The sequence below is a fragment of the Pteropus vampyrus genome, unplaced genomic scaffold (genome assembly GCF_000151845.1).
Source record: "Pteropus vampyrus isolate Shadow unplaced genomic scaffold, Pvam_2.0 Scaffold633, whole genome shotgun sequence".
NCBI classification, from domain to species: Eukaryota; Metazoa; Chordata; class Mammalia; order Chiroptera; family Pteropodidae; genus Pteropus; species Pteropus vampyrus.
Genome location: NW_011889414.1, coordinates 792,320 through 817,650, shown reverse-complemented (window position 1 = coordinate 817,650; position 25,331 = coordinate 792,320). Strand labels below are relative to the sequence as shown.

The following is a 25,331-nucleotide window of genomic DNA, read 5'->3' as shown; positions in this document are numbered from 1 at the left end:
GAGACATATAATATATAAAATGTTCATCCATTCTCATACAAGAGGTAGCATTCTATATATACAGTGTTCTATATTTAGCTTTTTAATTTAAAATTACTGTGTGTTCTGGAGATCACTCCATATCAGCATATAGAAAGCATCTTTATTCTTTTAACAAATGCATTCTACTCCACTGTGTGGAGTTTATTCAAAGATTGTTTTCAAGGCACTCAATAAAGTGTTGTGTTGCATCTCAAGTTGAATGTGGGAAAAAGCAGAGGCTACAAAGAGGATCTCAGTCACAGGTGGGTGACATAAGGAAAGAGGTCCCCCTCACGCTTTATCTCTCATTCTAGTGTGGGGCTCTTAGGATCAGATGAATTGACTTGCTGAAAGTTAAAATAAGGCCATACCCATTCTGTGTGTCGAGGCAGCCTCCCCAGAGGGACTGGATGTTTCCATCTCAAGTCACCTGAGGGAGAGGACAAAACCATTGTAAACCTAAGTTCCAATTTCATCACAATTGGCCATTGCTCAAGAACCTGCAATGGCTCCCTATTGCCTACTCTAAACTGGTTTGTGGATGTTCCCCTGTTTAAAACCATTCATGCCATGTCCTGTTCTAGATAATTTACTATGGTTTACAAATCCTCTGTAATCTGGCCTCACGCCTCATTAAACTCATTCCTCCCTTCCAGGATACTAACAAACTGCTACTAGTCTCCTGCACATAACATGCTGTGTAACACTTTAAACAGCACACACCACATTCCATTTACCTGGTTACCTGCTATCATCTCCTAAAATGAAATTTTCTTTGATCACCCAGGCTGGTTTAAGTTACTGTTTTATGTGCATATTTGCACCCTAGTACTTGGCATATTGTATTATAATTGTTTATGTTTCTGTCTCCCTCACTAGAGTTTAAGTTTCCTAAGCACATGGACCTTGTCTTAGTTATTATCCTATCCTATCTCGCAATATCCTTGTTCAGAGTAATGGGATAGAGAAGGGAACCACCGCAATGCCCTTTTCCTTCACCTCAAATCATCTCTATCCACACGTCATCTTTATTTTTACTACAGTGCTGTCATCACTCAGGATGAATTGAAATGAGGCCCAAGAGTCTGGTTTATCCAACTCACCAATCCTGATTTTCAGTCCCCAGATCCTCCTACCTACTCCATAAGATGAGGGAACAGTTCTAACTAGGAGCACCAGGGGGCGCTCTCAGGCAAAGAAGAAATGGTGAAACCATTGTAAACCTAAGTTCCAGTTTCATCACATTTGGCCATTGCTCAAGAACCTGCAGTGGCTCCCCATTGCCTACTCTATTTTAAGATACGAGTTCCTCCCTCATTAGTAAATCCAACTCATCTGCTCTAGCTCCAACATGTATGCACCCTCTACCCTGTTGAATTCCAGTTAGCCATGTAACATTCTTTATTGAGTAACAGCTATTTGCATAAGGGTGGTTCCAACAGTGGCTAAAGCTCTCCTCAAGGTACTCCAAGAAAACATATAATGAAAATGAAAGTACTGGGCTTTCTCCCCAAATATAATTTCAAACCATGTTACCTAGCATCCAATTCAGTCCCACCTTCTAGCCAAATGACTATTTTGAAACTCTTCTTATACAGAAATTCTGCAGTTGTCATTTCTTCAGTCTCATCTTCTCTCTTTGCATGTGCCATTTCTCTGCCTAGAATGATCTTTCCTCACTCCTGCCCTACCTAAATCTAATTTCTCATTGAAGCCTCCACACCTCCAGAAAGTGTGGCTAGTCCTGGCTAGTGCAGGCAGAGGCTCACAATGATGTTCTCTTTTCTGAATCCCTATTGCACTTCCTGTTTATACCACATCATTCGGTGGTATTCAATCCAGGACTTTCATTTTCATTATATGTTTACTTAATTCAGCTGTAAACTATTATAGGTGTGATGCACAGGTTTTGGAGTTAGATAAATCTTGGTTCGAAGTTTAGTTCCTTGGGGTGATGAAAAAATTCTGGAACTAGACAGTAGTGATGATTGCACGACATTGTGAATGTACTTCATGACACTGAATTGTACATTTAAAATGGTTAAGAGGATAAAGTTTATGTTTTATGTGTGTTATCACAATAAAATAATGTAGTTCCATCGCTCCCAGGCTATGTGCCTTTAGGTCATGTCATTCTTTGTGCTTTGGTTTTCTTTAGTTTCATTTTTTTGTTGCAAAGATCAAATAAGTATCAGTGATAAAAATGACTCTTAAATGAAACATCTAAGTTGTAGAGAACTGCACAAATGTTAGATATGATTAGCTTCTTCCTTCATTTTGAGCACTCGCATGTCCCCTCTGAACAGTCACTGTTCAGTCATTTGCCCAAGATTAACAAAGTGGCAGGACTGCCTCAGAGCCACTGATTCCTTCATGGAGTTTACAGCAAGCTGTTTAAGACCAAAGTTGAACAAGCACTTTCCTGTATGACAGGGATGTGAAGGGAACTTGCCACGGGAGAGCACAGCCTGGTCTGATCTAGTCTTGAACTTTTCTCTCACTCCAAATCCTGTATTCTTTCCACTTTTCAAGTTCTCCTGAAGCCCCAGCCATTGGGATGTAGGTCAGGGAGGCAGGGAGTAGACTCTGGCTTGCCTCCCCTCTTTGCTTTCTTCCCATCTCTCCCCGCTCCACCAAGATCAGCCGTGGCAACTACAGTGGGGTCACAGGCCCCACCAGGGATGCAGTGGAACAAGGCTCCGTCCTCCATTACTCCTCTTGAGTTGCTCCAAGCTCAGTGTGAAAGGGAAAACAAATGCGAAAGTGGCCTTCTAGGAGGTGAGGTTCCCGGAGACCCAGAACTAGCATCCCTAGGTTTCCCATTTCTCTCCTGTAGACTAGTTGGCTATTCCTCAGGATAATTCAAAGTCAAATATAAACAGCTCTCTGGGGACATTCCTCCCTCCACCCTGGGGTTAGTGGTATTTTGGAAAGCGGATGTGTAATTCCCTGAGTGAGAAGGGTGTAAGCTCCCAGTATCCTGTTCACAACCCTCTTCCCTGGCCCCCAACATGCTTCATTCCCAAAATTTAAGGTGGGAGGAGCAGGTGGGAAAGAGTTTAGGCCCTCAGAGGCCAGAGAACTGACATCCAGGATTAGAGGCGGGAGGCTCCATTATTAGAGATGACAGGCATGGGTCCTACAGAGCTAGAGGGAGACCCAAAAGCCCCCACAACTGTCTCAGTGCTGAAATCCTGGCTGGAGGGTCCTACTCTTTCCTTAACAGATGGGAGAGCAAGCAGACTGAATCAAGCTGCCAGCCCCGTGCTGGGAAAGGCCTGGAGACAGGATTCTGGGCTTCCGGAGAGCCCCAGAGTCCCCCCCACACCATGCCCCACCCAGCATGAGCCTCTCCTGGCCCAGCCTGAGGCTGGGCCTGAGCATTTATGGTAATGTTTGGGTTGCTGTGAGTTGCAGCCAGATACCCCGCCTCCCCGCATCCTCCACTGGGCAAGACCTGGGGAGCAGGAGCTCCTGGGATGCCTTGGGATCCCCCGGGCTGTGGCCCTGGGTGCCGGAGGGCTCTCTATTTGGAGAAGCCCCTGGGGTCAGAAGAGACAAAAGTGACAGACAGTCCCCCGGCTAAGGACTCAGCATGATAGGGACCAGGATGGAATGGCTGTGGATGCCCTCAACACCCCCCACACTGTGTCCCCTCCCTCTGACTTAAGGGTCCCTACTCCCCAGGAAGAGTTCCTATACATCTACATCCTCTTTCTCCTCTCCCCCAACTCCCTGGCAGGAAAGGGGCTGAGAGCAGAGGCCAGCAGCTCCCAGGGGAGTCACTGGAATGCTGGGAGCCTGGGAACAGACCCTGCAGTTCCTGGGAAAGCCAGGGTATGGGAATCCCACCCACAGCCCCTTCCCCAGGATGGCCCACTGATGCCAGAGACCCCAGCGCCCTAACAGGGGGCTTTGTGTGAGTGGAAAACCCCCTTGTCCAACCCCAGCCTGGCTGGACCCCAGAGTTCAGTAGGCCAGCTGTGATGAAAACCCCCACCCCCACCCTTCTCAGGCCCTGCCTGCTCCAACATTTGTGAGGAGCCATTGTGCTGCTCACCCCCTCCCCCTCCCCTTCTCTGGACCCCTGTACAATGGGGCCTTTGCCGCCTACAGCACTCAGGGTGGAGATGAACTCACTCACGTTTGTTCCAAGTTTAAAATAGCTCCTCCCATCCCCCAAAGTTACCCTCCTCTTCCACAGTGTTTCTGGGGCCCACCTCAATCCAGACAGGTACCCCCTCCCTCCTGCTCCAGATCAGATGTGAAGGAAATGGGTGACAGTGTGTCTCACCAGGATAGGGGCTGCTTCCCCCCATTCAATCTCTTCCCCACATCTTCCACCCAGCCCCCCAGTATCCGGTTTCCTGCCATAATGGTGTCCTCAGCAACAACTGCCCCCACGCTCCTCCCGCCCTGTTTTTCACTCCCTCCACACATTTTCCTCCCAACTAAGATCCCCATTCTGGAAAAATTCTCCTACCTCCCCTCCAGCCCAGATTGAACCCTATTTTCCGGCTAGTCAAGGGGGTTCCCCAGCCTCTATAATTGCCAAGATTGCTGGGCCACCCTCCTCCACCTCTAGCTCCTTCTCATTACAGCTGCAAACTTGTCTTTATCAGCTTCCTTCCTCTGTTCAGGCTGCCCTTCTCACATCCTCCTGATAGAGGCTCCCGGACCAGAGGGGTGGGTGGGAAGCCACTGTGCCCACTGTGCCAGAGCTGAGGAAGGGCTCCTAGGTTCAGATTTCACCCCACTGAGCCTCTGGGGCAGACCCATCCTTGTTTTTTTACCTCCAACTCCACTGCAGCTGGGGCCCCACTCTTCTCCACTTCTCCTTACAATGAAATGAAAGCTCCACCCACCCTGGAGACTTTAGCTGAGAGACCCAGAACATGGCCAACAACCTGTCTAGCCTCAGTGTCTCTGCCTGTGGTCAGACCTATTCCAGAGAGACACAACAGAGGGCCTTCCACACAGCAAGTCCTCTCGTCTGAATAGCCCAGGTCTACCACGGGGAGTCAGGAAAACAGCATTCCTACCCCTTCCTTCTGCAGAGAAATCAAGCAAAGAATTAGGACTCTGGCCTGGGGCCTCTTCTTCTGACCTTGGCCTACCTCTGGACAAGGGTGCTTCTAACCCAGTCCAGGGGTGAGAGTCTCTGCTGGTAGAAGGCCCATCGCTGCCTCCTTCGTCTCCCCTTCTGCTGGATCTCAGTCCTCTTACTGTGAATTCTTCCTCTGCACCTTCTCTTTCCTGTGACTGCGGAAGCTCTATCTTCTGGCATTTTAGAGGGGCCAGAGAGCTGCTCCCTCTACACTGTTCTGCCTGTTTCCTTCCTGTTTCCAGTCCTCTCTAAATCCCCTCTGAAGTTTTGACCTCTCTGGTGCGCCCCTCATTAAGCCATCTCAAAACTGTCTGCCCCCTAGTTGCTCAGATTGTCCCATGCTACTTGCTTCATTAAAGGACAATCTTTTGTGTTTATTTGGTGGGGCTAAGTAGGGAAAGGATGTCACTCTGGCCTCTAATTTCATTTCCTCTTCACTGCAGAGGTAGCTTCTCTACCCCCACCTCGCCTCACTCTCGCTTCACTCTCCTCAGGCGGAATAATTCTGAACTGACTGTCCTTGGTGGTTAGCTGGCATTGTTTTCAGGCCGGAGAGAGGAGAATAATTAGTTAATGGTGTTAAGGGAAGGGAGAGGGGGGTAGGGCGAGGAAGTGGAGTTCCATGCCCAGCTCTGAGCTTGCCAGGGCAAATAGCATCCTTCGGCCATTCCCGCTCCTGCCTCTACAGACAAACGAGCTCATCCGAGCTCATCCATTCCACTCTGGGCCCTAGGCCAGTCCATACATTCATTCTGGGAGACTGGGAGCCATGGTCCTTGTCTTTCTCTCTTCCCCCTGGCTCCAGGCCCCTGGCCTGGCCAGCTTGGCACGGCCCCTGGCTGGAGACTAATGGAGAGGGAGGAAGGGGTTAGCAAGGTTCTGAAAGAAAGAAAGGCTGATGTGGTTTGCGAGTCATCTCTGCATCATAAAAACGCCATCCCAGAGCATTTTCTCAAGTCACCTGTCCATCTCTGGCATTTGCTGCCTCACCCTGCTCCTCCCCCAACCAGCAGAAAGTCTGCCAGGCGAGGTGACAGGCCTCCACCCCAAAACGAGGCCCCTATTTGATCCTCCCTGCTGAAGGAGTTCCAAGGACCAGGGTGCTGTCTCTCTGAGGCAAGAGCCCATTCTACTTCCCAGAGCCTTAGTTCAAGAGGCCAGGAAACTCAGAGTTTGGGAAGAAGAGGAGCTGCAGACCCCACTCCAGCCAGGCTGTCTGAAACCAGATCTGACTTCTCCTCCATACCCCCACTCCCAGGTGCTGAGCTACGATCTATGATCTATCTATAGAGTTGGGGGAGCCTGGAGGTGAATGGGTAGAGAGGGGTGGAGCCTTGCTGCAGGAGGTTCTTTCAACTATCAGAAACAGCAACAGATTTTCAGGGTTCAAGCTGCAGTCCTTTCACCCATTAATTCTTTCTTCCCCTTTTCTTCATTCAGGTGAGGGGAAACTGAGTCCAAGGCTAGGTTCAATGAGTGAAGAGGGCAAAAAACAATTCTAAAGGCCTGGACTTGGACAAGTATGAAAACCTTGGGCCTGTGAATTCAGCTACCTCCCTCCTTCCTTCAGTCAAGGACAGACTTACAGGAGCTTAAGTTTGAAGGGACAGCCCATAAGGCACCATCTCCACTCCCCAATACCTCTGGGTCTGTGGGATCCGGCCCAGTGTTCTTCCCTCAAAGCTGCCAGGACTGCGAGGCGTGCGGGCAGTGCCAGGCCGGCAGCAGCCACAATGGTGCAATCGTTCTGGGAAGCGACCGTGGCCCGGCCGATTTCTCTGTGGCAGGGGTCCGGCCGGGTAGAGGAGAAGGCGGGGAGAGAAGCCTGAATGGAAGGCCCCCACTGGGGACACCAAGGCCCTTGTCAGCTGGTAGGAGCCGAGCGAGGGTGAGAGCTGTCGGTTCTGACAGGATGACTCTGGGCATCCGAGCCAGCTTCTCCTTGCTGCCGCCTCGGCCAGTCTGCTCGGCCTGAGACACCTGTCCCTGCCCCCTCACCCTTCCCAAGCTGGGGGCTGGGAGGCAGGCTGTGGCCTGCCTGTGCGCGGGGTTGCTCCGCTCGACTCTGGGCTTCGCGGCGCTGGGCCCGCCCCCCCAGGGCTGCAGCCCGCGGGGCGGGGGCGGGGGGCTGCGGGGCGGGGCCTCTCGGGGGCCAGGGCCCCCCCTCCGCTGCCCCCCTGACGTAAGCCCGGGCGGCCGCAAGCTCGCTCACTTGGCTCTCTCCCTCTGGCCGGGAAGCATGGGTCTGTCCAGGCTTGTCTGCGCCTTCTTGCTCGCCGCCTGCTGCTGCGGTCGCCACGCCGCGGGTGAGTTAGATCGCTTGGGGGCCCGCCCCGCGAAGGGCCCGGGCCGGGAGTCTTCGGTGGAGCGTTCCGGGAGCGGATCTGGCTTCGCGGCAGGGGCCGGCGCTTTGCGCTCCAGCATGCGCCGCTCCTTCCCAGATCCCTGGCACCTGGCGCCTGGAGCGCGCGGCACTCTTCTTTGCATTCAGTTTGCAGCCTCTAATTCGAGTGTCCCCGGAGCAAGAGTGGGAGGCAGGAGGAGGCTGCCGCCCGGGGTGGGGAAGGGTGGAGCTGAGCCTCTTGGGGCGCCGGGGAGAGCTCTTCTTCAGGTACTTACTCTGGGCGCCTGCAGTTAGAGCGGTGGCGGGAGGCGCAGCTAGAGAGTATCATCCCCAAATCGTAAATTCCGCGCCCGCCTGTTGCTGGAAAAGGCAGCTTTCTTAACTGGAGGGGGTGCTCCGACCCCTCCCTCTCCTGCCTGGGCTTCGAGCCAGGCTGAAGGTGAACGAGGGGGAGAGGGATGGCGGCTCCCACCCGGGTTGGGCGTTGGCAAGAGCTGGCGGACGGTGCGGGTCGCCTCGCGTGTACCAGGTCATGGGCTCACAGGTGGCAGAGACGAGGGATTGAGAGTTCCCAGAGTGGAAGCGTCCCCGACTTGTTACACCTCCAGGAATGGGACCACATTTAGGTGGGAAGAGCGCCTATGCACGAATTCCTGGGAGCCGGACTTCCCGGGTCCACGCTGCCCTTGTACGGCCCGCAGTGGGGTCGCGTGTTTCTCTTGGCTCCTTCCCCCAGACTGCAGCCGCTTTCCGGCTGGGGAAGGGGAGGGCTAGGCAATACCCAGGTCGCTGGCCTTATGCCCAGTGCCGACAGCGTCCCTGGGGTACCCCTGGCTGCTGACTTCCCAAGCTGACTGTATTTCTGGGGAAAGGGCTAAACGAAGCTCCACAACGGCCGGAGGTCCAGCCCCACCCTGCACTGTTCTTCTAGCTCTGGGGAAACAAAATCAGGCATCTAAGGCTTCTGCTCAGGGTCGGAGACCACTCCGTCTGTCCTTGTCCAGAGGCAGCCCAGGGCAACAACCCAGTCATCCCAGAATCCAGCCAGATGAGATTGAGTGACATCACCTCTTCGCAGGGCAGCCAGCACGCTGGCACCACTGACGTCATTCCTGCCCACTGCCTGGCCCTTGCCTTGACCCCTGGGGGGCACTCTAACCCCTCCCTACTCACGAGACTCCCAGGATGGGGTCCCAGGAGTGTGTAGGATGTTCATGGAGGTGCTGCTTAGGGAGCTTCTGGCTAGGATTGGCCTACTGGGTCTTGTGAGGAATTTGAGGAGGGTATTTTGGGGGGCAAAAGGTAGTGATGTCTTCTTCTGGGTGTGAGGACACAAAGGGGCTTATGTGCCCCAGCCTGGCACATGCCTTACATTCCCAATTTCTGAGATCACTCAGAGAGGAGGGGCCCTGGAAGGAAAGGAGCCTTCCTCTTGGCCCAGAGCCTGGGTTGCCCCTCTGCCAGCCTCATCTGGGAGATGCCTGGTGCTCAGGGTCTCTGCTTCAACGACCAGAGATGACCATCCAAACTCCCTTGAACTGGGAGAAGGCTGGCCCGGGGCAGAGGGTAAAGAGTGGATTAAGGGTTAAGAGAGGACAGGGTCCTCTTCAGACCCTCGAAGTGGCAGGAAAAACAGCTGCAGTGAGAGGAGGGGATGGAGAGCAGCTGGAGCTGACACAACTGCTGGAGTGTTCCTCCTCCCTCACCTTCAGGTGTGCCTGGAGAGGCGGAGCAGCCTGAGCCTGAGCTGGTGGAGGTAGAAGTGGGCGGCACAGCCCTTCTCAAGTGTGGTCCTTCCCATTCCCAGGGCAACTTCAGCCATGTTGACTGGTTTTCCGTGAGTGCTAGGGCTCCAGAGAGGGCAGCAGTGGGGTGGCTGTACCCTTCATGTAGGCCCAGGACCCCCACCTCCTCTACCACCCTCCTCTTAGGTCCACAAAGAGAAGCCGACACTCATCTTCCGCGTGCGCCAGGGCCAGGGCCAGAGCGAACCTGGGGAGTACCAGCACCGACTCAGCCTCCAGGACAAAGGGACTACTCTTGCCCTGACATATGTCACCCCCCATGATGAGCGCATCTTCCTGTGCCAGGGCAAGCGCCCTCGGTCCCAGGAGCACCGCATCCAGCTCCGTGTCTACAGTGAGTGCCCCATCTGATAGGTGTACCTTGTGGGCAGTGTGGGTCGTATGAAGTGCCAATCTCATGCCCCTCTTCATTTCTCTCCCTTGCAGAAGCTCCAGAGGAGCCAACCATCCAAGTCAATGCCTTGGGCATTCCTGTGAACAGTAGGGAGCCTGAGGAGGTGAGATATGCCAGGGCGAGTACGTGGTAAGTAGAAGATAAGGAGGGTCTTGGTGGGGTCTCAGGGCAGGGAGACTCACCCTGTCCTTCTTAGGTTGCTACGTGTGTGGGAAGGAATGGGTACCCCATTCCTCAAGTCGTTTGGTACAAGAATGGCCAGCCCCTGAAGGAGGAGAAGAACCGTGAGTAGCCCTCTCAGCCCTCAAAAGCCATGCTTATGGCATCACACATAGACCACCTAACATTTTATTTTACTTTTTTTTTAAGTACACAAGTGTTGCTTGAAAATATGATTCATACGAATTTAAATTATACAGAAAATCTAGAAGGAAGATTTCCTTCCTGCCCCAGACCCTCTCCCAAAAGTAAGCTCTATTAATATGTGTTCTTTTAAGCCTATTTCTATGTACTTACACATGTTAATAAATCTAGGAATATACAAGCTTTTGTTTTGTATTACCTAAATCAGTGGTTTCTCAACCAGGGATGATTTTACTCCCCCTCCAGGACATTTGTCAATGTTTGGAGATATTTTTGGTTGTCACGAATGGAGGGGTGCTACTGGCATCTAGTGAGTAGGGGCCGGGGATGGTGCTAAACATTCTACAGTGCACAGCGCAGCCCCACAACAAAGAATCATCTGGCCCAAAACATCAGTAGTGCTGAGGTTGAGAAACTCTAACCTAAATAGTATTGTGTGGTATACATTGTTATACAGTTTTATTTTCTTTTGACAATGAGTCTTGGAAATCTTTCCAGGTTAGTCTATTTAGATCTACCTGACTTTTTAGCCTACTGCCCAGGATTCCATAGGATGTATATAATGTAGTTTAGTTAACCATTCATTTAGTGGATGTCTAGAATGTTTCCTCATTTCTTTTTTCCATCATTGGAGCACTATTTCCACACATCCTTGTATGTGTGCCCCTGCGTAAGTGTTTGTCCAGGGTAGAAAATGAGCAGTGAAACTTCTGGGTAAAAGGGTCTCAACTTGCCATTTGTACCTTGCCCTCAGCAGGTGGTAGGGTCTCTTAGGTTCCCCCCTGCCAACCCCTGAGGAGACTGTGAGTGGGTTGGAGGCAGAGCTGAGGCCTGGCCCTTCTCCCCTTCCTCCTTGCTCAGGGGTTCACATTCAGTCATCCCAGATCGTAGAGTCAAGTGGTTTGTACACCTTACGGAGTGTTCTGAAGGCACAGCTGCTTAAGGAGGACAAGGATGCCCAGTTTTACTGTGAGCTTAACTATCGGCTGCCCAGTGGGAACCACATGAAGGAATCAAGGGAAGTCACTGTCCCTGTTTTCTGTGAGTACTAACCATTGCATGGGGGCTGAGCCTGGGGGAGACACCTGCTAGCCTCTCCTTGCCCAGCTTGGGCAGTGCGGGCTGAGAGCTAGCCCCTTTGCTGTACAGACCCAGCGGAGAAAGTGTGGTTGGAAGTGGAGCCTGTAGGAATGCTGAAGGAAGGGGACCGTGTGGAAATCAGGTGTCTGGCTGATGGCAACCCCCCACCCCACTTCAGCATCAGCAAGCAGGTGTGGAGGGCCTGAGGCCTGGTGCAGACAGGGAGGTAGGAGGGGCTGGAGGTGCATTCTGCTTACCCTTTCATCCTCTCCCAGAATCTCAGCACCAAGGAGATGGAGGAGGAGACAACCGATGACAATGGGGTTCTGGTCTTGGCGCGGGCCCAGAAGGAACACAGTGGGCTTTACGAATGTCAGGGCCTGGACTTGGAAACCATGGCATCACTACTGAGTGGTCAACAGGAGCTGCTGGTGAACTGTGAGGGACTGGGGCCCAGTTCAGGGGACCAGGCTGGGGCAAGAGGGAATCTGCCCTGTCCTGCCCCAAGCAGGCTGACATTGTTGCTGTCCCCAGATGTGTCTGATGTCCGGGTGAGCCCCGCAGCCCCTGAGAGTGAGGAGGGCAGCAGCCTTACCCTGACCTGTGAGGCAGAGAGTAACCAGGCCCTTGAGTTCCAGTGGCTGAGAGAAAAGGTATCCAGGTGGCCCCGGGACTATGGGGTAGGTGGAGCTGGGAATGACCTCTGACATGTCTCTCACCCCAGACAGGCCAGGTGCTGGAAAAGGGGCCTGTGCTCCAATTACACAACCTGAAACGGGAAGCAGGGGGAGGCTACCGCTGCATGGCATCTGTGCCCAGTGTACCCGGCCTAAACCGCACACAGCTGGTCAACGTGGCCATTTTTGGTGAGGCCCTCTTGGCAGAAATCAGGTGGCCCCTTGAAGCCACCCCAAGCTGTGTGGTTTCAAGCACTTTGAGGACAAAAAGCCACCCACTGCCCTGGGTGCTCTGTTGGGTACGGGAGGTTGGCTAGCTGAGTTTACTGCCTCACCCTACCCTCTGCCTTTCCAGGGCCCCCATGGATGGCATTAAAGGAGAGGAAGATGTGGGTACAGGAGAATGTGGTGTTGAATCTGTCTTGTGAAGCATCAGGACATCCTCGGCCCACCATTTCCTGGAATGTTGAGGGCTTGGTGAGCTGGCACATCTCAACTTCTTGTGCTCTTATTAATCCCTGCCCAGGCTTTGCTGCCATGACTGGACATCCTCCCCACCCCCTGAGCTGTGCCTCCTTCCTTGTAGACAAGTGAACAAGACCAAGATCCACAGAGTGTCCTGAGCATCCTGAATGTCCTTGTGACTCCAGAGCTGTTGGAGACAGGTGCTGAATGTGTGGCCTCCAATTCCCTGGGCAAAAACACTACCATCATTTTGCTGGAGCTAGGTAAGGGTCTTGTCCTGCAGAGTATGGCAGGAGCACACCCAAGCATAGACATCAGCTTGTGTTCTTCCTAACTCCTGTCCCAATCCATTTAACTGCTCTCCCAACAGACTCCAATAGTACCACTGGCCTCAGCATCTCCACTGTCAGTCCTCATGCCAGAGCCAACAGTACTTCCACAGGTAAGCCAGGTCTGGCCCAAGAACAGGGCTATACCAGGGCATCTTCATTCTGCCCTTACCATCCCTGGGAATTCCTGCCAGGAAAAGTGAGCATGGCTCATCTTCTGTCAGCCCTAGGTTGGGTGGGCAGTGATGGAAATGTGGCAGCTTGGGGCAGAGAGTGACTACGAGTGTCTTTGTGGGACAGAGAAAAAACTGCCAGAGCCTGAAAGTAAAGGTGTGGTCATCGTTGCTGTGACTGTGTGCGTCCTAGTCCTGGCTGTGCTGGGTGCTGTCCTCTATTTCTTCTACAAGAAGGGCAAGCTGCCATGTGGGCGGTCAGGAAAACAAGAGATGTAAGCACAGTTCCTAGCACCCCGCCCACACCCCATCTCATGCTACCCAGCTTGCTGCCTCCTGGGGATGTTCCCCTGCCTGCCCCAGTGCCCCTTAGGAGTGGGAGTGGGACACTGGATCTGAGCGCTCTCTGCTTTACTGCCCCACTACCTAGCTTCCATCACCCACACCTCCGTTTCATTCATTACCTGTTTCCCTCCCCTGCGCTGGCCCCAGAACACCTAAGAGCTCATCACCTGGTCCAAGTCCTTCCCAACAGCCCGTCCTTCCCTTGACCCTGAGTTGCCAACCTCTTGCCTCCCTCCCTCCTCCTAGCACGCTGCCCCCGTCTCGTAAGAGTGAATTTGTAGTTGAAGTTAAGTCAGATAAGCTCCCAGAAGAGATGGGCCTCCTACAGGGCAGCAACGGTGACAAGAGGGCTCCAGGAGACCAGGTAGGAGGCAGTTCCTATGGCCAGTGCCTGACACAGCCTCAGGGATTGGGAGCAACAGGGACTAATGGTTCTCATTCCCCTGAACACTAACACCTTCTGTCTTTCATTCTGTGTTGGAGGTTGGGAGCAGACCCTATCTCACCCTCATAACACTACTCACAGGGCCAGGCAAGTGGCTGAGGGATCCTGGAGAGGGTAGCTACCAAGACTGAAAGCAAAGACCCTGTCCCATCCCATCACCCTTTCCTGAACAGTCCTTGTGGCTCAGGTCAGGAGGCGCAAAGTGTGGCCCAGTCTGACTTGGGGGCTAGATTCTCCCTCCCTGCCCTGTCATACCCACCCTTGCCTCTTCCCTTCAGGCTGCTGCACCTAGTTCATCAGCTTTTGCTTCAGTTCCTTCTCACTTCTAGTGCTCACACCCTGAACTCTGGTCACTGTCTTCACATTCCCCTCTTACTTATCCTCTTCCTCTATTTTTAGGGAGAGAAATATATCGATCTGAGGCACTAGATACTGAATCCCACTGAACTCTCCTCCCTGTCTGGACGTGTCCCCTGCTCACCCTCGTCTCCAGCATTCAGGATGGTCACTATGGCCTCTAAAGTGGATGACAGAGAAACCCCTGCTCCAGCTCACCTGCAGATCCCATTTCAGAAGGCCAATGGGCTAGGACCAGAACCATCCTGAGAACCTGACGTGGCCCTGGAGGCCCCCTCCTCAGGGACCAGTCTACCACTATCTCAATTTGTTGAGTGATACTCATCCCAAGGAGGAGACCTCAATATTCCAGTAATGGGTAGGAGTTTCTTGTAGACTGTTTCCCTTTACACGTTATGGATGTAAATACTCGTCTTCTACCAGCAGCTATTGAATTAGGTAGCCTATTTATCTTGAGCTGATTTCCTGCCCCAAAGGCTGGCTTTGTAATTCTGTTGTGTCATTAAAGTAAGGATGCACTGAGCCCAGGCCCCCCTCCACTGGTAAAGTATGTTGTTCGCAATGGTTCTGGAGAGTACTCCAGCAGTTATCTGGAACAACTGCCTGCCTGCCTCTGGAGTCCCTTTTGTGACACTCCTGCCTGCCTGCCTCTGGAGTCCCTTTTGTGACACTTCTTTCTCTGGGCAGCAGCCAGGAACTGGTATCATTCCTTAAAAGATTTGCTGGGTGTTATCTCATTGTCCCTGCAGTGTGGAAGCTGTGCACTGTTTTCCAGAGTTAAGGCCATTGAAACTGAGCTATATTTGTTTGACTCCCACAGCCCTCTCAAGGGATGATTTAAGACTGAAAGGTGAGAGTAGGGGACAGAGATGAGTTCCAGATGGTCCTTTATGGGGATTAAGGTTAAACTAGCACCAAACTCCTACAAACTGAGCAGATGGGCCTAGAACCCAAAAGAAGGGCTCTAATGGAAAGATGGTACTTTAGGGACGAGAAATGGGGGCCCGGCTAGATTTTGAGGTGTGTATGTGTGTGTGCACGCATACATCTGTATGTATATATGTTGTGTGTAAATTTGCAAATTGTTTCCTTTATATATGTATATATGTGAAAAATAAAGCTTAATTGTCCCAGAAATCTTATACTGCTTTTTATCTATCACGGAGCCACGGAGCAACCTGAGGCCTCCGGAATTGGAACTGTACCAAAAGGAACACAAAAGCCTTTGCAGGTGGCAGCAGAGACCAGAGGTTACCTTTGCTTCTGTGCAAATGGCTCAAGCTCTGCCACACAGGGTAATCGTCCTCTTGCTCAGCAGCAGAGCTGCCCTGCTCTAGGCAGCCTGCAGGGCCTGGCAGGTTCTCGGCAAGAAGCTTTTGCTCTTTTTCTATGCTTTCCTGTCACTTAAACTTGCCCTTGAGGTAGCAGTACAGACTTGCTATGATAAGTGGGCCTACAGCTGCCCAACGTTTCACTCCGTCCCATGAACGAACAAGAACTCAAGACTGCTACAACAAAAGAAACTTTATTTAAAAATATTTTTTACAGACAGGGGTGCTTAAAAAAGCTCTTTAGTTAACTGTGTATGGAAATGAAAAAATTAATAAATAACATTAGTATAACAGACCTCTAAACATTAACACATTGGCAAAACAAAATGGTCTTAAAATGAAAATGAATCTTAAAGCTCTGCTCTTCTCTGTAAGAATATTTACCTTCTGTTTTTCTTATTCTTTACATGTGAGTGATTAAATACTACTAATATAAAAATTTTTTATATTAATAACATTTTAAAATAGTCCACAAAAATCTCATCTAAGTTTTCATGTTTTAACACTGATATACAAATTGGGACTCATTCTGGAGAAAGCATCAAGTTCTCTTCAGCCCCACCCACATCAAGAATGTTAAAATCCCAAATAAGGAGGACTTTAAAAAGAATTGTTTCTATCTCCAAATTCTTTATTAGTTAAAGGCAGGGAAGAACTGAGAAAAGGGAAAGAAAGAAGTAAAATGTAATTATACAGGAAACATTTTTTTTTCTTTTTTTTCCTGACACCTAATGGCCATAATACCGAGGATAGGCTTCTGGTACAAGGTTCTTGCTGCCTTTCCAAGGGGAAAACTGGACCCTGAAAAGGGCGCTAGCTGCTTAATGCTTTGGGTCTGAAGTCTTCAGATGAAGGGAGAGGAAGGTGGTCTAGGCCAGTTCAGGATCCAGCAAATGGAAAGGACAAAAGCAAACAACCTCCCCTTCTCAGGAGAGTCCATTCTACACTTTTCCATGGAGTGGGGTCTTTAATAGGACTAGGAGGCTGGGACACTTGAAATGGTCCACAGCATACCTGGAAATCACGGAACATTCTGTTTCTTCTTGCTGGAGACAGCATTCAACCTGGTTCTTGTTGGAACCAACCAAATGATCCCAGAGTACAATGTTTATTTCTTCCAACTAAGCATCATGGCAGGGAAAAGGGACCACTGACACACTGCATGTATATGTCATCTCTTCAGCCACACAGAACACTCTTCCCTTCCCCTAGACTGTAGAGACCAGTGACACTCAAGGTAGAGGAAAGCTAAGACTCTGGTATTTCCATATTAAGTCCTAAAATGCAGCCTGGGATACAGTGCTGCCTTAGAAAGGCACAAAATGTTTGGCTTTTATTCAGTGTGCTAAAAATTGTCTTGTTTTGAATAAAGGAAAAAGATATATAAGGTTAACAATCCCAAGTTACCACAGCCAAAAAGCAGATGTAGGAGGTACTTCATAGCTGCCATGCCCAAACATATGTTTCAGCAGGAGGTCAAGACCAAGACACTAAAATCATGCTGAGAAGAGTAGGTCAGGAGGCATCTACTCTCACGGGCACTGGGCCTGCAGCTTACTCACCCAGATAGCAAAAGGAAGTCAAAGAAGAGAAAACATGCAGTCTACAGACTCGTAGGTAGCTTTCTGCCCCTTCAGTTTCCAACAGCCACAAGCATGGCTACCCTCACCCATCTTAACAGGGTCAGAGGTGGGAAGGGAGGAGGGAACTGACACACAGGGTACCTTAACACATATGTTTAAGTGCTGGGCTTGGGCACACAGTATACCCCACTGCGGGGCCTGAGCATGGAGGCAGTACAAGGCCTGAGGGGTTACACATAGCAGATATTGGGAAATCCTCCTTTTGGCATCCCAATCTGGATCAGGGGTAGAAGAACTTGTGAGAGGTAATGTCTTCAAGGCACCTCCCACATTCATTTTTGAGACTGAATCAAGAATATGACACTGGTAAATCAGAACTCTGATTTGCTTGGCTATCAAATCAACGAGATCCGTGGTTGGCTTTCAGCCTTTACTGTGTCAAATAGAGGGAGCGGTAAGCCACATTTTTCTCGAGCACTATACAAGGAAAAGGGCAGTGAACTCTCCAAACAGCTTAGTCTGTTGCCAGCAGCAGTGCTTCCCATTTAACAATGAATGAGCCTGCACGCCATGCTTGCTCATCCCTCTTTTCCCACCTCTTACTCTTTTGCTACTTTCTGGAACCAAGAAACACAGTGCTCCCCCACCCCCTTTGAAACCAATGAGATTTCCTAGGATGCTGCGGAGGCACATGGCATTGCCATCCCTCTGCTCCTTAATTCTGGAGCCTAGAACTAGAATATCAAATGCAAAGTCGGACAACCTACCCTTCATCATGTGCCTCAATGTATATCTTTGGATTATCAGATTACTTTTGTGTTTATCAAATGGCTCCAGTAGTTTTAAAAAGTTGTAAGTAATTATGAAATGCCTTAATAACACAGGACAGGCTCTAGGGTGAGATAAATAAGATAAAAAGATTCAGGCAAGCAGAGGCAAAATTTTTAAAAATAAAAAATAAAGGTTTGATACAGGACTACAAAGAAGACAACTGGACCAGGAAGACAAAGATATCTTGTCTAAAGAGTTCTCAGTAAAAACTCCATTCTAAACTGAATCTATATCTAATTTATCTTCTGGCAACTCTCCCAACTATTACATATTCTTACTGGCTACAGCAACGTAGCTTCTGAGGCACCTGGGATGGCTGGTTTAAGACTACTATTGAGGAGTCCCCTTCATACAGGAAAGACCAAATGAAACAGCGAAGAGGAGGGTACACAAGGACACAGGCCATGGGCCCACAGAATAAATATATTTTTAGTACTGAACCCTAAAGAGAGCCCAGAAGTCCACTGTGATCTGTGATCTACTCTCTAAATCATATGAAAGAAGGCTAAAAACCCTGAGTTTGAATGAGGGCTAAGAAATGTCACTTAAGAATAGACTAGCTTCGAAACAGGAAAAACTGGTACTACAAAGGAGATAATAAATCTTGGACACCAAGACTCATAAAGGGAAGAAAAATAGGAAATAAAGAAACAAAGACAGAAACCTGAATTTAAACCTAAGAATTTCCTTGATATCCCAGACATGGTCCCACGGCTTCCTTTTCATTCTTGAAAAAAGCAGTATGATAGCAGTTTACTATTATTTTTAGGGTGTCTATCCCATCTATACCCTCTTCTCTAAGAACTCCCTTTCATCTCCCCTCTGAAGGAGTAAGCTGCTGTTGCATACTCCTGTGTGGCAAGGATAACTAGTTACCAGTAGATAACCAATAAATGTGCTGGGATGATTATATTCTTTCTTTCTTAAGAATATGAACTAAGAGGCACTAGGAATCTGATAATGGTGATCCCTAGAGTTGGAAGGTCAAGTAGACTTGAGGACCGGGGTATCTATTTTGGGACCATGCATGCCAATAAATGGACTGAGAAGCAGGAAAAAGGACTGGATACAAAGTTTTACAGTTCCAGCTCCCTGCAAGAATCAACTTATTTCTTATCCTGTGTTCTGTGAAATACTCTGCATCCTTATGATTCCTTCCTTTCTTTAGCTTGAATACTTTTGTTTCTTACATACAAAGGATTCCCAAACAGGATAGTCAAAGATATAACCCTGATCTTCTTCCAGTATGTACCCACCTCCATACGTTAAATGGCTATATGCATTTCCAAAGAAAGACTGCTAATGTAGACTGAAATCAAAGTAGTGATAGTAATGTTTTATGCTGAGTTAGAACACTGTAGGTGGAATTTCTAAAGCCTGAAAGTGTAAGAGAATAATGATGTGTTGATTTTGATACTTTTAGGTCTCTAAGCTCTCTAAGCTCCCCACCTCAAGAGATAACTGAGTTCAGTCTGTTTTACTGCTCGACTCTGAAAGACCAAATAAATGATTGAAGATCAGGACCCAAAGACAAGTGTGCATTCCTTCCCCACACCTTCAACCATTCTACTTCAACCATTCTAAGACACAGGATTAGGATGGTTGTTGAAGGACTGGAAAACAAGTTCCAACAGAATGGGAGATGGTGACAGGTCTCATAAGGGTGATAAGGAAACTCCCCAATGTGGGGCACATGGGGATCAGGGACATAAGCAGCTCAATAAAAAGGATCAAGAAAGGCACCAGATTGGAAAGGGAATTGGGGGCAAATGCTTCGCTTAAAACATTTAGCTACCCTATTGTGCAACTCTGAGCCAACATACCCCTCAACTCATCGAACAGATTCCACTGAAATACATTAAAATGGTGGGTGTCCATGAGACTTACACCAAGGAACCTCCCAGACATTAGCAAAGCTATAGGGAGAAAACAGGGAGCAACAGGAAAGTCTGGAACTGATTTTAACCAGGATAGCTCTATAAGGAAATAAATGCAAGTACTAGGCAGCCCAAGTACAATCTCCCAACGTTGGTAAATCACCATGTAGTGATGGCAGGGAAGAACATAAAGCTGACACTTTTGGCACATGATAACCACTCATAAACATTTACTGAATGAAAAAAAACAACAAAAAAAAAACCTGAAAAAAAGCCAGGTCAATGGTCAGAATACCGTTATTCCACGGGCAGTGGTCACTGCAGAGTCAGAAAAGCCAACAGTAAGGAGGGGGACTTACAGTTTGGGAAGAAAGTCTATCACCCTCTGACTTTCATGATGTGAGGTAGGAGAAGATTCTGCATTAACACCATTGCTGATCACCCACAAAAAGGGCTATATATCTTTAGTGCATATTTGAAAGTTGCCAAGAGAGTATATCTTAAAAAGTTCTCATCATGAGGAAAAAAAATTTTTTGGAACTATGTATGGTGATGGATGCTTACTAGACTTATTGTGGTGATCATTTTGCAGGGTATGCAAATATCGAATCATTACTTCGTACACCTGAAACTAATACAATGTTAAATATCAATTATATCTCAATAAAAAAGAAAAAAAGGTCTAGATCTTGTTATTAGTACCCTAAAGGGAGCATAGAGCTGGGTCCCTACTTTGAAAGCAAATTTACAAAAATTCATTATGGTCCATTTGGACTATAAAATATATTTTACTTTTATGTAGAAGAAATAAATACTTCAAGTATGAAGAACAGTGACCCCCACAAAAATGTTATTTCTTAATCCACAAAACAGCAAAATGATATCAATAGTACTATCCCACATCCTGGGCCCTGGTGTTGAGAGTTTGTATAAGAAAAGAGAATAAAAGAATGGCAGAAGATCTGGAGTGGGACTAGGGGAGAAAGGGCCATCCACAGGTATAGATCACTACCTTACATAAATAGTAACAGATAAATGCTGAGATGATCAATTGTCCAATCTATTGTTCACCTAAAGGGAGGTATATCATAGGGCCCAAAGGTTTTTTCCACTTTGAGAATCCTTTAGTGGTAAATGCATTGCAAAGCAGCCACCCAGTAATGTGGCAGGCTATGTAAAGCAACCCAGGAGGACATAGAGTAAACGGGGAACTGAGTTGAATGGAATAGCCTAATGCATTTAAGAAAAAGGAAAATATCAAAGTGGTTTTTACCTTATCCACCTGATAGTTAACAGAGGAGGAACCACTTATAATTAGGAGGGAGGAAAGGGATGGGTTTGCCCAAAACTCAAAATAAACCCTGCTGTGAAAGAGCAATTTTAGTTCACTTCAGAGCAGAGCCAAAGAATTAAAAATTGCATTACAAATGGAGGATGAAGAATGAGTTATTAGTGCCTTTAGCCAAAGAAAAATTTAAGAAATTAAAGTTTTAGAAATAACCTCAAAACAAGAGCCATGTGAAAACTTTCCTGAGGCTCACCTGGCAAGCTCAGTCAGGCGTGGACCCAGGTGTACCCTCAGAGCACCCAAAGAGAATAACCCTCACAGAATGGTCTTAAACCTTGAATGCCTACAGATACACAGCTGACCAGCTAATGAATAAACCAATCAATGGTGCACATGTTCAACACAGGGATCTGGTACTTCAGTTCAGGAAGTACCCAACAGGCCACACGAGTACTCCATTAGGAAAAGAAAGGATGTACTTGCCCTTAGCTTATATAAGTGAGCACATTCTCCAAAGAACAAGTTTTGAATGCATCTTGAAAATGCAAAAGATATGCAGAACCAGTGCTTTATTCTCTTGGTAGATCTTCAGACTATGGGCAATATCAGACAAGGAAAATTTCCAGTGTGGATAGGCATTGGACCTGCTGCCATTTTTTCTAGTTCTTTTGTTTAGGCCTTCGGTATCTACATAAAATGCAAAACTGAATGTTACCACAAACAAAACACTACACTGGCTTTTAGAAGGAAATGCTAAGTTACTGTTTCTTACTTACTGCCATTTTCCTCTACCCCTCTCCATACCAATTCAGGACCTCCCATACCTGAAGGTGGGCTGTCTTGTTTTCCACAGAGGAGACACTGGGTAACTATGGCAAATCAACAAGAAGTCCTGTATTGTCTACTATAAAAACATAAATGGCTGAGACTAGAGGATAAAACCAAAATATCTATGAGTAACTGAAAGCCAAGAAAAGAGTTAGAAAAAGTTTTAGTTACAAAGAAAAGAGAGGGAAAAAATCTGCTTTATGAACCTGCAATTACACAAACTGCCTGGCTGTTCACATATTGTCTTTGACTACAGTAGTCATTTATTACACTAAATGATGTCTTCTTCGGACAATGCAGTTATTGAAGAGTATATAGGATCTAGGGAAAAAGGAAAGGGGAAGGATATGCTACATTCCCAAAGCCAGAGGCACAAGAGAAAACCAAGTTGTCAGGTGACATCAATGTAGGCTTGGTGCTTGTTATCAGCAAAATGCTGTGCTACCATGGGTTGGTACCCTCAATCCTTAAAGGGCAAAAAAAATTTTTTTTTCTGAAAGTATAACCTCGATCACGTTCAAAGGGAGGAGACACTCATACAAGCTGGAATTAATGAACTGGGAAGAAAAACTGAACAGATATATCCTACTGTCTATTTTGTGCATTTTATGGACAACAAGGTAAAAAAACACGTGAATGAAGTTTCCTAAAAGCTTCACAGTCTTCCAGAAAGCCATGCTGGAAACAAATGCTCTTCCCTTCCCATTAAGTAGAAAAACGCATGACCTACATTAGACATACACATACCTGGCACCAAAGCAATTGACTCCCACAGGTTATTTTCTGGGGAGGGCATGGAATGTATTTGAAGGCCTTTATTTCAAATCAGTCATTATGTAATTATGATAATTCAAACATCTTATTTTAACAGATTCAATGTTCCTACAGAAACAGTGCTTTGGAGTGACCAGTGTTAGCTGCAAATATTAAACATGACTATAATGATATAGCAACAGTACTTCCCCCCCTCACCCCCCATCCATCTACTAAATGAACCAACACCATCACACACAATATAGAACATCCTATAAGCCGCTTGCCTTCAGTAAGGCTGGTCATAGCAAGCCAAATGCCAATGACAGACACCAAGGTGAAGGAGGAAGGTGCAGATGAGAAAGGACAAAGGGAAGGTGTTCTAAAAATAAAAGACTTCAGTTATGCATATGATAATCCAAGCCAGAGGGGAATGTTGAAGTTGTAATACACACTGGAGTTGGATATAATACCATAGTAGATGTAAGTTTTTAAAAGATTCCTTCCTAAACCTCTTGTGCTAATTCCCTTCCTGGGAGGAACACAGACAGAAGGTTAACCTTACAATCACAAGACACACACGACCACACACAGATAAACACACATACACAACCACGTTCTTAACCCAGGAAAGTCTTAATTAAGACTAAATCCTCAATTAGGATTTACAGCACAACACCTCTCCTACTGCCTTCGGGACTGTTCCCCAGGAAGGCCACCATTTAAAAAAAACCCACACTCTCTCTAAGTGGGGACTGAAGGACAACTCAAAACAAATAAAATAATAAAACACACTAGCTGCTCCAATTTCATTCCACTGCTTTGAAATCTTAGAACCACAGATGTGATGGCCCACAGATAGGGCCAGACTTGATTGTGAAGTCTCCAAAGGAACCTCTCTGCCCTTCAGGTGCTACTTGAGTAAGAGCTCCCAGCTCACTGGTCCTCTAAAGCTGCAGCAGGGAGATGATGTGCTAGGTGGCCACATGGGCAGGAGAAGAAACAGAAACGAATTCTCGGAGGATATTTTTGGCCATTTCAATGTTGTTGTGGGCAATGACCAAAGCTTTCTGAATGTCCTGGTAGGAGTATCCCTGACTCATGAGGTTCTCAATCTCGCTGGAGAGCTGAGGAGAGGGCGTGGCGGCAGAAACAGGAGCAGGAGCAGGAGCAGGAGCAGGAGCAGGAGCAGGAGCAGGAGCAGGAGCAGGAGCAGGAGCACCACCTTGCTGACAGCTACTGGCTTTTCGTTCAGAATTGATTCTCCGAGGGTACGGCTTGGGAGGCCTCTCAGGAACTTGGGAACCCTCAGTGAAGTCTAGAAGACATAGGAAAGAAAATATTGCAAATGTTGGGGGGAAATCCTCATTTAATGGCAGTAATAACAATATAATATCAAGATACTACTGACCTACTGTCGATTAGGTACATATGCTCTTAAGTCAAAAGGCTGGCTGGGTTTTACAGGTTCAAGGAGTATATAGTATATACATATATAGCCTCCTCCTTCTCACAGCAGAAGCAACCCTCTAAATATACCACGCACCTGTTCTATTAACAATAACCATTACTGTCATAAGCATAGAACATCTGCATTTACATCGTGTTTTACACTTCGCAACAAGTTTTCATATACACTACTGCCTGGATTATTTTTTTAAAATGTCTGAGGGGGCCAGAGAAGATACTAAACTCCTTTTACAAATAAGGAAACGGAAATAAGCCTAATCTACAGTGAAGAAGCATTTAAACAAGGCTGGGTGGGTGGGGATCACTGCTTGTTTGGGCAACTGGACGCTGTGTATCTTTTTCACCAGCTGTCCTGAAGGCTATCTTCGATTTCCAAGTGACAGAAATTCTGGCTGCTAAGCTACCAGGCAGACACAGGTGCAAGAAAAGCAGCACTTGATAGTCGAGGCCCACATATGGGCTGGCTCCAGGCCCATTCAGTGTGCTTCCCAGAGACAGCACACCTCTTTTCCAGTGAGATGGGGCCCGGAAGTCAGGAATGTGTGGTCTGAACTGTTAAGCTTAATAACCACTGTCTTAATGCGCACTCAGAAGAGTCAGAGGCCCTGCTTACCCCCAGCACAGGAGGAGCCATGGTTTAAGGTGCAATCTCATTTCTAAGTCTGGCAAAATCCTACAGCATCTGACTACAATTTATCTCCCTAATTTGGGGCCCAGGACCTGCTTTCCTCTCATTTAGACATACTTTTTAGTCTACTACTTCCAGCTACTGACTTATTGTCACCAAGCAATCAGTCATCTCTATTTCAGTAGAAGCCATACAGCAATTCAGTACAAGCCCAATGTAGCCTGGAGACTCACTTGTTGTGGGATCACCTTCCAGAGACAACCAGCCAAAGGAGGAGCTGGCATTAGAGATATCTGACAGAGTTCGGCGGGCAAGCACTGCTGGCACAGGTGGCTTAGGAACATCATACCCATCATCATCATTTTCTGATTCCTCAGGGCCAGTGCTGGCATGGTCTGCAACCAAATTCCCTTCACCTAGAGAAAAGTTTGTGCAGTTATCTTCTTTTTTACATACTTCACCTTCTAACACATTTCAACATAGGGTTATCCATCCATTCATTCATGCATGCATGTATGCATGCATGCCCAGAGTCAAAGAGTTACCAAATGTCTACTACGAGCCAAACACCATGTGAGGTAGAGATAAATATACCCAAACACCCCATATGGCTGGAGATCAAAGAAACAGAAAATAAAATCTGCACTAATCCTGCAGCTCTACCTTTCTGAACATGTCAAAAGCTCCCTTGCCAAGGTTAATAGCCACTTATACAAAAGACTCAAGTGCCACTTTATGGCATTCACTCAACATTTCTATCTGCATGTCACCTTGGAAGGTCAGCCAACGGGCCCTATGTATGCTGCCTTCTTAAACTCTCTACTTGGTAAACTAGTT

General features: G+C 48.0%; 2 protein-coding genes across 9 annotated transcripts in view; one reads left to right on the top strand and one right to left on the bottom strand.

Moving 5' to 3' along the window:
• Positions 1-7,287: 7,287 nt before the first annotated feature.
• MCAM (melanoma cell adhesion molecule) lies at positions 7,288-15,038 on the top strand. Of its 3 annotated transcripts, none has more exons than XM_023525846.1 (16): positions 7,288-7,434; positions 9,185-9,309; positions 9,404-9,611; positions 9,704-9,774; positions 9,868-9,955; positions 10,896-11,075; positions 11,184-11,305; positions 11,390-11,552; positions 11,649-11,767; positions 11,839-11,980; positions 12,147-12,268; positions 12,378-12,519; positions 12,627-12,698; positions 12,886-13,033; positions 13,251-13,467; positions 13,948-15,038. In XM_023525846.1, exons 1-16 carry the CDS (start codon positions 7,368-7,370, stop codon positions 13,975-13,977), a joined length of 2,016 nt encoding a protein of 671 aa, XP_023381614.1. In that variant the 5' UTR covers positions 7,288-7,367; the 3' UTR covers positions 13,978-15,038. The 3 variants fall into 3 exon arrangements, with proteins under 3 accessions (XP_023381614.1, XP_011383221.1, XP_011383222.1); XM_011384919.2 differs by having other exon boundaries at positions 13,350-13,467; positions 13,948-14,966; XM_011384920.2 differs by lacking the exon at positions 13,251-13,467.
• Positions 15,039-15,411: 373 nt separating this feature from the next.
• Positions 15,412-25,331, bottom strand: part of CBL (Cbl proto-oncogene) — a 94,734-nt gene continuing 84,814 nt past the window's right edge. For 4 of the 6 annotated variants that reach the window (XM_011384916.2, XM_011384918.2, XM_023525843.1 and 1 more), the window contains 2 exons: positions 24,728-24,910; positions 15,412-23,714 (listed from right to left, as the gene is read on the bottom strand). In XM_011384916.2, coding sequence (XP_011383218.1) covers positions 23,371-23,714; positions 24,728-24,910 — 527 coding nt within the window. In that variant the 3' untranslated portion in view covers positions 15,412-23,370. The remainder of the gene's footprint in view (positions 23,715-24,727; positions 24,911-25,331) is intronic. The other 2 variants (XM_023525842.1, XM_023525841.1) reach the window with 2 other exon arrangements.

Bases quoted from the DNA above. Each gene is read 5' to 3' on its own strand.
- MCAM (XM_023525846.1), top strand. From the start codon at position 7,368: ATGGGTCTGTCCAGGCTTGTCTGCGCCTTCTTGCTCGCCGCCTGCTGC. The intron at 11,306-11,389 runs GTGTGGAGGGCC...ATCCTCTCCCAG, and splicing joins ACTTCAGCATCAGCAAGCAG to AATCTCAGCACCAAGGAGAT. The intron at 12,699-12,885 runs GTAAGCCAGGTC...TTTGTGGGACAG, and splicing joins AGCCAACAGTACTTCCACAG to AGAAAAAACTGCCAGAGCCT.